This window comes from Brienomyrus brachyistius, chromosome 10 (assembly GCF_023856365.1).
Source record: "Brienomyrus brachyistius isolate T26 chromosome 10, BBRACH_0.4, whole genome shotgun sequence".
Classification (NCBI taxonomy): domain Eukaryota; kingdom Metazoa; phylum Chordata; class Actinopteri; order Osteoglossiformes; family Mormyridae; genus Brienomyrus; species Brienomyrus brachyistius.
This window is the reverse complement of record NC_064542.1, coordinates 15,245,785-15,256,858: the sequence shown is the minus strand read 5'-3', so window position 1 is coordinate 15,256,858 and position 11,074 is coordinate 15,245,785. Positions and strand designations below refer to the sequence as shown.

The 11,074-nt window shown below is 46.6% G+C and overlaps 1 protein-coding gene across 1 annotated transcript; it reads right to left on the bottom strand.

Annotated features, from left to right (window-relative positions):
- Nucleotides 1–1,683: 1,683 nt before the first annotated feature.
- On the bottom strand, nt 1,684–10,838 carry LOC125751183 (transmembrane protein 182-like). The gene is made up of 5 exons (XM_049029795.1): nt 10,420–10,838; nt 6,312–6,432; nt 5,758–5,856; nt 5,536–5,673; nt 1,684–2,742 (listed from the first exon to the last, which is right to left on the bottom strand). The coding sequence occupies exons 1-5, from the start codon at nt 10,594–10,596 to the stop codon at nt 2,519–2,521; spliced, it is 759 nt and encodes a 252-aa protein (XP_048885752.1). The 5' UTR covers nt 10,597–10,838; the 3' UTR covers nt 1,684–2,518.
- Nucleotides 10,839–11,074: the final 236 nt, after the last annotated feature.

The following is an 11,074-nucleotide window of genomic DNA, read 5'->3' as shown; positions in this document are numbered from 1 at the left end:
TGCAAGGGCGGCAGCTGGGTAGTTAATCCGCTTGTCTCTGTTTCCCTTTTACATTGTAATTTCTGTCTGGTGTGCGCCGTGGTGGGGGCGGGGGGGGGGGCTATAAGTAAAGCACAGCCGTAACTGTATCCATATCAGTTGCTCTCTAAAAGCAATCGCTGCAAGTCGTCAAAATTTAAATTGTGAGATCAATTTGTGAGAAACTTCTTAATCGTGTTTACCAAACATGCAGGTGGGAATAAAATGCAACTCGGTGCAATGTCTCGTCTGTCACACATCCAGAGCTGAATATAGTGCAGTTATTGTGGAAATAGTTCATTTAGGATAGTAAACACGCTTTAATAAAGTCTACCACGAAATTAAATCACACCTCTGACCAATTTATCTAATAAAATGTTTGCATAAATAAAATGTTTATTTTCTTCTTGCCTATACAGTGCTGGTTTTAAGAGTACTGCTAAACAGGCCTACACTACATACATGGTGCTTACTCTCCGGCTGGCTTAGATTTGAGCTCGGGGAATTAGAGGTTGTGACTTGAGTTTAAGTGTGAGTATGTGTGTGGATTAGGTTTATATTACATTGTGGGGACCACATGTACCCCACAATGTGACAAAACTTGTTTTTTGACGTTGTGGGGAGCATTTTCAGGTGGTCCCACAAAGACCTGTGAATGCAATAAAAAAAATGCCCGAAGTCTCGTGTTTTGTTTGGTTACTTATGGTTAAGGTTAGGGCTGGGTAGGGGTTAAGATCGTCATGTTGGGATTAGAGTTTTTCCCATAGAAATGAATGAAGAGTCCCCACAAATATACGAGGTATAATACCAAGTCTCTCTCTCTCTCTGTGTTTGTGTGTGAATTTAAATGACCGTCATCTGCCGGAGACGTGCGACCTCCTCGACCGCCCAGCATCATGGCGATGAAAACAAAGGCATAAACGTGTCGTGGTGGGACGAGGGGGATAAAAAAGATAAAGGAAAAAAAGAGCTTCGGCGGTCACGTGGCCTGCTCCATTACGCGCCATCAATTCTCCCCGGACGGCGCTTTGCGGCGTTTCAAACGGCTGTCCGGCCCCTGCGGCTTTTCCCGTCTGCTTCACGGCACTGACGGCTGTCCGGCTCCCCGCCATAGGCGACCACCTTGGCGTTCCCTGTGCCCCGCTGTTCGTATTCCCCGACACGTTTCACCGCTGAGGAAATGACAGAATTACTTCTTCTGGCACCTGGCTGCAAGCCTTTTTAGACACGGAAATGTATATATATATATATATACCTATATTTGTGCCTTCAGACTGCAGAGGTACAACATGCCAGCTCCACACACACACACAGAGAGAAGGTGGGAATCAAACCCTACAGCCCGGGAGGTGTGGAATAATGGCTCTAATCACTTGATTTTCAATCAAGCGAATAACTGAGCGAGTCTGAATTTCTGAATGTTGTAACTGGGCAAATGTTGAGCAGAATCATGATTTCCATCTCTACTGTCCAGGCATATTTCACAACTTCTCTGCATTTCTACTATTCATTCTACCGAAAACTATTGTTATATATTCACTGGGGACCTGAATCCCACAACGTACTGGGACCAGCGAGCCGGCGTCATTATATCTCGACCTAATTTTGTGTTTTTCACAGAGCTCCTGTACACCTGAAACACTTAATCTCTCCCATCAGCACCAAAAGGAATTAAATACTTTTATTAATAAGACCTTTGTTTGACGTCAAAATGCCATGCGATTTCACAAGTGTATTTTGCGATTAAACAAAATAATAAACGGTACTGCAGCGTGCAATACAATATTCAAAAGACAAAACAAAGTGGATTTAACAGCGGGGACACAAATAATATAACTAGTAACATAAATTTCTGTAGAAATTCAGAATAACTGAACACAACATTCACACAACCCTTAAATATTACCCGGCATCTCGCATAAAAATAACTGCTATATTTCAGTTTTTACAAGAACTAATTGTCGCTAAATTCCAAAAACAGGTCCATTTCGCTTTGGGTCCTTAGTCATGTCCTGTACAGAGTGAAATATATAGCTTACTATTTTTCTATGTCATCTTCTCTTGCCTTTTATGAACTGTGGAACAGTTGCTCGCGGACAGTTTTTTTTTTTGGCAGAATACCCATACCTTTGAGTTTCTATTCATTTTACTGCGGGCGAAATACACGTTATGAGCTCCTGTCGCGTTTACGCACGGCGGAGACCGATGTGCTGCCTGTTCACCTTTCTGTACAAAGTGAACATATTATTTTAAAGGTCTGTATAATATGACATTTTGGAAATGGAATAATAACAGTAGAAATCCGTAAAATTTGAAATGGTTAAAATGAAATGATTGCTCAAAATCTCACTTGTGTCAATTTGAATTTTGAGGTACAGATAACATATTAATAATAATAATCACCATCATAATCATTATATGACTATAGAACGCTTTCCTGCAGAAACACGTGACCAACTAAATCTGAGCTGCAGCATCTCGCTCTCTTTTGATTGGTTGATCATCTATACCTCTGCACGTGCAAGCCAATAAAATAAAAAAGAAGACCGGAGATGAAAATCAGCGGGATCCCTGCCACAGCTGCTATGAAGGACCAGCCGTAGTGAGCTTCCAGTCGAGTGTTGGGGCAGGTTTCCCCGCGTTCCTGCAAAACGTACTTCTTCACGTCAGCTACCAGCTCCTTCCAGAGCACGAAGAGGCTGACCAGGGCTAAAATGAGGCAAGCTGGAAGATAAAAACACATCGCTTATAGTCAGAAATGTCAGAGGAGCAGATTCTGGGGGCCCAGCGCTTTACAGGGGCCATAAAATACCAAAAATTATTAAATTCTATGATGGGGGGACGGACGGACGGACGACGACGACATCTAGTTACTGCCCTGTTTATACTACAATTCTACTCCACGTCCCGAATTGCCAGCCCACTTTACACAGTCCTTTCTTCATTTGTTGTTCCTTCAGAATATCAGCCTGACGAATAAATACACAGCGTTCTCCAAAAGAGTGTTAGTTTATCATGTGGTTGTTAGAATTATTGTTTTCCTCATTGATATATTGTAAAAACATGTAAAGTCATATGATAGCATCTATTAAAATTTAACATAAAATTAGGCAAAACTCTGTATCTCAGTGGAGGTTGTTTCTATGCTAGGTAAAATGCTATTTATGATAACAGGTGTGACACGTAAGTGTCGTTGAAAATGTGTGAACATTCCTATTGGATGTCAGCCTCACTGGCTTGTGGGAAATGTAATTTTTTGGATTTGGGTTTGTCAGTCATATACAGTTCCTGTTGTATTGCATCATCACAAGCTTGCGGTACTAGTTTTGCAGTTGAGGATCTGAGGTAATGCAAAAAAAAATTAAAAATCAGCCAGTGTGAATGTAAGGCCTGAATCCAAAAATGATCTCTAACTTTTTACAAATCCTAGCTGCTAATGTTTTGAACTTCATCTGAAATTTCAATAATCGCCCAGGCTAACGGATATCATCTGCAGATACTGGCAACGAGGAGGTTTTATTTGTTTGTAAATGTCAGCATTCAAGAAAGTGCAAAGGTGTAAATGTCAGTGTTTAATAGTAAGGTCACCATAAATAATGTTAAGTGGTCCATTCCGCCAAAGCACGCAAGCATGGCTCAAGGAAAATGTTAACTGCGTTAATGTGGCTGACAGTAATGTTGAATGAGGATGGCAGAGTTGCGAAAACTGTTTCTGCTGCTCATGAGCTGCGCAGGAAGAGGGTGGCGAGGAGGTAACGTGCTTTGAACTATCGTTTTTTAGATCGGATCCCAAGCGAGGACAGCTGTTGTACCTTTCAATGGGATGTCAGAGTTCTGCTGGGGAATCAACCATGAGAGTCTCTTGGAATATAAATGTAGCAACAGCCTTTGGCGTTATGGCCCAGCCAGGCCTTCAGGTTCCAGAGAAACGGTCACACTTTCCACCGTCTACCGACGATTGCTCCACTGAGACGGAGCAGTGCCAAGCTTGGCCTGGGAGGCGAAACAGCATCTGGTCGGCTAACCAATTTGCTGATGCCCCTTGAGCAATGCAAGACTATGAGCTGATGTCACAGAGTAATGCTACGGAAGTCTCTGGTAATACACAGCAGACCTCCAGCTTGTTGTATATGAAGGAGGATTGTCCTTCGACTATTAATTTTATTGTCATATTTAATAATTGAGACGGCTGAATTATAATATAGAGCAAGAGGAGGGTGAGCTGGTGACACAGAGGCTCAGTGGGGAAGGTGGGAGTTCAAACCTTACCCCCTACACATGTGAGTGAAGTGTCGCACTCTCTCTGTATAACCTTGCACTAGATAAGTGGTTGGAAGAAGGGTGGATAATGGTGGTGAACATTGGCTGATGGACGATCGTCGGCTGACTCAGGGATTTCCCACTTTGAGGGTTTCCGGGTCGATTCCTGGCCCAGCTGTGTGCTTATAAGGGTTGCATGTTCTCACGTATCTGGCTTCACGTTGACATGTTTGTGTGGCTTTCTTCTTGGTCACGCTGGTTTTTTCTTACAGTCTGAGGAAATGGTTTAGGCGTTTACGTGTCACTCAATAGCTTGTCTACAGTATCCTGTGCTTCTGATAACGGTGCAGCATCGGAATACCGGTTATGGGACACGAAGGGATGGGGCAGGTTATTTGTCCGCAGGCCTGAGGTGCTGAAAGTCAGTGATTTGCTAGGCTCTGCATGCAAGCGACCCCCCCCCCCCCCCCCCCCCCCGCCATGGTCTGCACATGCCCAGGTTCAGAAGGGGCCCACCGGTGACATTTCGGGCATGCGAGACAGCATAGAAGTATAGGTGCGTACTAGGCCCGGGTGCCAATACACGCGTGCAAGAGCTCTCAGTGGTAAAGACCGATCATATCAGAGCGCAGGCTTCCCCGGAGGGGGGACTATGGGGCCCATGACACACAGCCTGTCACTGATCTGGCTGTAAAGCACCCCCCCCCCAATCATTTCCTGGGTTCTGCATTCCTCCCGGGATCGCTCGGCTCTGACGTGTCACATGATCGCGCACCTTGAACAGTCTCATCATTTCCTCTGCGGATACCAGCTCGACACACACGTCCCTGCGGCCCACTGCAGCGCCAGAAGGAAGAGTGTCGGATCCAAGTCTGGGCCTGACTTCTCCAGACAGGTCAGTAATTCCCATCACTGTTCCCATGTGTCACTGCTTCACTTTGAAGACCTCCTGGGCTCTACGAGAACTACGCAGATGTTCCAGGAAAAGTATTGATCTGTCTGTACTCATCATGGCTTCAGTTGACAGCATTGTGTGTGTTTCGCAGCCATGACAACTGGAGCAGGAAATCACAAGCAGGAAATCCAACGTTCTACATTTTTTTTATTTTTCTGAGATGGATGGATGGATGGATGGATGGATGGATGGATGGATTGACTGCCTGTTTTGGTATTAAACTTGCTTGGGGAAGCTGATGAAATGAAAAGCAGCGCCACCGAAGGCCGATGGACGCTCCTTCTGTTTATGTTGTGACTCACCACTGGTGAGCAGCAGGATTCCTGCTGCCCTGTAGAGCCGGGCACTGGTGAAGGGTACCGCACACACGAGCAGGAACCCCCCTGAAAGGCTCATGGAGACGGCGAGGACCATGAGCACAGTCCAGAACCCACGGAACACTGCAGAGTGGGGGGACAGATGAGCATCAGATCTGTAACGTACCACTGCAGCACGAAGCCAGCAGCCCGAGGCGTAACACTCACCTGCCGTAGTGTCATAATTTGGGTGAGGAACCGGTCCCACGGTGACAGGCAGAGGAAAGAGATAGCCGGGGACACAGACTTTGGGGGCCGGCTGCCTGGCTGAAAGCCCATTTTTCACAATGGATTAGCTGTTAACAATTCTCTGTGTGACCTTTATATCTTTTATTTGCTGTGACTGTTCTTAATAGTTAGTCGGCCTATTTCTGCTTCAGTATTCGTGTTGTGTGTCTCCCCACCTATATGTTAGTGTCCATCCTTCTGCCTGTCTCTCTGTCCATCTGTGTCTCCATCTGTCTCTCCATCTGTCTCTGTCCGTCTGACTCTCCATTTATCTGTCTCTCTGTCCATCGATCTGCCACCACAACCCTCCGCCACCCGTCAATGAATTCTTATTTTTGTATGATGCTGACCGGACCACAAACATCAAAAGATTGGGAGCGACTACTCCACAGCGGCTTGTTTCTAGTGTCCTGCCTGTCTGTCTGTTCACACGTTATTATTCTTGATGGTCAGTTTGCCCATGTGATTGCTACAACCCCCCCCCAGTCACTCACTGAACAGGACTGCCCAGAGGATGTGGGTGGAGCCATCTCCCTCAAACTTGCACCAGCGGAAGAAACCCTCGTGATGTATGACAAAGGGAGGTGGGGTGGGGCTGGCAGTCACTGGCAGTATCTGAAACAGAGGCGGGGGGGAGGGGGGGGGCGGTGGTTAAACCATCCCAGTGTGTCGTCAACGCCCGACTGCTGCAAACCCCCAGTGAGCGTCGACACCTGGTACCCGCGAGAGGGAGCACAGGGGGAGGAGGTTAAACACCAGCAGTGCTTCGCTACCTTGCGGCAGTGAAAACTGGAGCCAAGCACACGCTTTGAATATAAAGTGGATCTGGCCGGCGGTGTATGAAGCACACGCTACACGCTGCCTCTTCACCAGGGCTGTCACAGCGTGATTGATGGTGCCAAATGAATGCTGGTGCCATTCTGCTACCGGCTGGAGTCGCCGTTATCACACGTCCTGCTCACCGTGGCTGCAGATGATAGCCAGGAGGGAAGGGAGGCAGATCGAACGTCACGGTCAGGGTAGGCAAGCATAAGGGTTAGGGGGCTTTTCAGTTCCCCTGCAAATTCGCACGTCCATCTCCTGCTCTCACTTCCTGGTCAGGAATAACATTCTTGTTTATTATTATTACTATTATTTGTTTGTTGCTTTCTATTTCCTAGAATCCCCCATAGTGTTTCACCAAAGGAATATGTGTTACTAAGTTGACAGCTCTGCTCAAAGCCCTTCCATTCTGGCCCCTTCTGGTCATTTACCACCCAGTTCCCTGCAGCCCCTGGCTGCTGACCTGACCACTAATAAACAGCAGCTCTTCCCCAGCCCCCGTAAAACCCCCTCCACCCTCCAATCCTGCCTCCCCAGACCGCCGCACAGCCCCTCGCCAGCACTCACAGATTTCAGCGGCTGTCACAGTGTCCAGCGTCTCTTTCTGTTTTCTGTGACGGGGTTAAAAATCAGACTCTATCACCCAACTCAATTACATGTCCCCCCAGCTCCAGTCTGTCAGCATTAAATGCCCCCCCAGGACCTCGAGCATCGCTCTTACAATCCCATTCCTTGACTGGCTCTAACTGTCCCCTTTTAACATGAGTGTGGGGCAATTTAATAGAGCCCCCCCCCCCCTCCAGCTGCCACCCCATTGATAGGGAGTCCCAGTGTTTGCGGTCGCTGGGAAAACTAACTACATGCTTCCCCTTATACGGTCACTTGCACAAATGGTGTCATGTTCAGCAGCACCTGATTTCACAGTTCCAGCATTAACGGTTTACATTCTCGGGGGGGGGGGGGGGGGTCAGAATGTGCGGCGTTTACGATCCTTGTAATCAGGTTCCAGAATGGCAGATAATCAGTTTGTGGTAGTTTGTGACACGTGTAACATGTTGAGCATATAAATGGGTTTAACAACGAGGAAACCCTCCGATGTCGGGTGGAGGTGTGTGCGTCTGGCCGGCACACGAGGTGTGCTCATCAATAACACACCTTTAACGCAGTCTAGGGGAAGTGCTTTACGCTGCTGTCACAAGATCAGTTTCATTCATAGCTGTTAGACTGAGGGCAGCACAATGATCAGGGACCCTGACAATATGAGCAGGAACCTTGACATCATGGTCAGGAACTCTGACACTATGACTATTGACTCTGACATAATGGCCTGTGATACTGACACAATAACCAGGGACTCCGACACGATAACTAGTGACTCCAACATAAATGCCAGGGACATGAAGATTAATGGCCCTAACATAATGACCAGTGACTCTTACTCAATCATCTGGAACTCAATGACGAGTTACACAATGATCAGGGACTCTGACACGATGACTATTGACTCTGACACAGTGATCAGGGACTCTGACACAATGACTAGTGACTCTGACATAATGGCCAGTGACTCTGACACAATGACCAGTGACTCCAACATGAAGGACAGTGACACTAACACAATGACTTGTGACTCTGATATAATAGCCAGTGACTCCAACACAATTTCTAGTGACTTTTACACAATGATCAGAGACTGGCACAATGACTAATGACTCTAACATGAAGGCCAAGGACTCTGACACAATCTTCAGGAACTCAGACACGATGACTAGTGACTCAGACATAATGACCCGTGACTCTGGCAGAATGAGCAGAGACTCTGGCATGATGACTAGAGACTCAGACATAATGGCCAGTGACTCTGACATGACTAGTGACTGACACAAAGATCAGGGACTCTGACACAATGTCTAATGACTCTGATATAATGGCCATTGACTCTGGCACAATAACCAGTGACTCTGACATGATAACCAGTGACTCTGACATGATAACCGGTGACTCGAAGACCAGTGACATGACAGCCAGAGGCAATGAAATGCATGTAAATGCACATAATACTGTTTTCATATTTAATGCATGACAGACAGGGGCTATCCTCATTACTACATTCTGAAGCTCATTAATTTCTGTTAATCCTTTTCAGCACTTCAGGTCTGAAAGAATTTCCGGTCGGCGGAAAATTGTGTTTCTTCTTTATTTATTTTGAAGAATGGTCAAGTGTCTTTCCAAACTGGTACACTTAAGGACCTGGCCCCAGGTCTCCCAGAAGGGACAACGAGAGATTAACTCATGACTCAGCATTGGAAAAAGTTTTTTTTTTTTTTTTTTTTTAATGCATGCATCAATGCTTTTAGCCATAAAAATCGATTTTCCGCCATTAGATTCATATCCTAATTGCCATCTGCCTGGACAAAAAAGGTACATATTAAAGTGATTTGCTATTTATCTTTTGGATGAAGGGACTTTCAAAACATGGCGTAAGGAATGGACTACCAATAGTATTTCAGGTCAGGAGAGCCAAGTCGGACAACACCCACTAGAGACCAGGGGTGGGGAGGGGGTGCACAGGGGTTGGCCTCTGACAGGACTTATAAGGGGGAACAGATGCTATGAGTGTGCGGGTGGGGTAATGTATCCCGTTGGTCTCTTTGTGGCATGCGAGTTTTGTGTAGGCTGTGGATCAGCCCAAGATGTACTCAAGTATGCAGTCCACGTGCTTCCCGAGGGCCAGAAACTCTCATCTCTGACAGAGCACACAGATTCTTCCATGTCCACTCTCTCCTCTCCGAAGCCCTAGCAATCTCATGTTCAACATCAAGCTTATTGACAAAAGGTCCGTAGCCCAACAGGATGGTTTCTCACATGGCTCCTACAGGCCATCAGTTCACAGTACATTACATTTATTTATAACACGCTTTTATTCGAAGCGGCGTACATTTTGTTCTGAGAGAAATCAGAGTCAACCAGTCCCTGGCTTAGGGACCTTGCTCAAAGGCCCAATGGTAAAATTACACTGCCGAGTGAAGGATTTAAACCCGACCTGCTAATCTTAGGCACAGAATTCTAACCCACTGAGCCACCTTTCTAGGACAGAGCTGGTACCACTAACGGGGAGTAACAACGAGTAGCAGAAGCAGACAGCGGTGATAACATAGAAGTAAGTGATGGGCAACAAATAAGACAAAAGTAGCAGAGTGGTATAGCGAAAATGGATGGCGAATGAGAGAGAGCGGTGATGATAAATCGAGTGTCCAAATGACCAAATTTAATCTCCGCTGCCCTCACATCTCATAACTAATGGCTTCTGAGCAGCCTTATGACCCACCGGTAAAAACCATTTCTGAAGTGCTGATGCTTCCTGCGTACATGCACAGTGTTTCTTACAAACACGTGCACGCTTAAGAAGGGCAATTTTAACTGATTAGCGCCACTACAGTGATACGATGTTATCTTTCTAAAGATCTTTCTACTCTTAAAATCTTGAAGACCGTATACATATTAGTATAGTATAGTGTAGCATAGTATGGCATAATATAGTGGTACTACAATAAAGCATGTGGCAAAAAGGATTTGAATCACTGAAGAGCCTTCACTTTCTACTGATAAAGTTTAATATAATGGTACTGCCGTAAAGAATTGGGCAAAATTTTCACTAATGTAGTTTGGCAAGATGGTAAAATGTAACACTACAATGACAGTGCAGCAGGAGTAACATTTAGTGACCATAGAGGTGCCCTGAGAGGGCTGTGCAGGGAGATCCGAGTGTATGTGACTCACCTCTGAGGTATTCCCCTGCGCCGCCAAGCCGCCAGTGGCCGAGGCCCGCGGCCTGCAGTCGTCGCTTGCCAGCAGCCAGTAATCTGTGGTGAATGCCACCAGGAAGCAGAGCACCCCAACAACCCCCAGGACGGCCCCGATCAGGGCCACGATCTTCGCTTTCATCCTGAGCCCCATGCAAGGAATCCTGGAGGAACAGGATGGGATGGGGACAGCAGCGCTCCAAAGAACAGGGGGGCAGAGTCACACTGCGGGTCACCTTCTATTTTGGGTGGAAGAATTATCCGTGCTGTGGGTTTGCTGGCAAGAGGTGGCAAGGAGGAGGGTTTTACTGAAGACTGGGGGTGTCACACACAGGAGAATGAGTGATCAGGCGTGTCACGAAAGTGCGACAGGCTGAGACCTAAACTCATAAAGCTCTGTGGTCACACTGCTTTGAATCCAGAAACTTCTGTGACTCAGTCTATTAACAGCACCCCTCTTACGACAAAAAAAGCATCAGGCAGTTCATGTTCCCCACCTGCTCAACTCCCCCCACATGTTTACTTACAGGCCTGAATGTCAAACCCGGTTGAGGGGACGGGGGGGATTTCATGTATGGGGTTCCGCATCCCGGTGCCGTAAAGCGCAGAAATGCCCCTTATTGGAACCACAG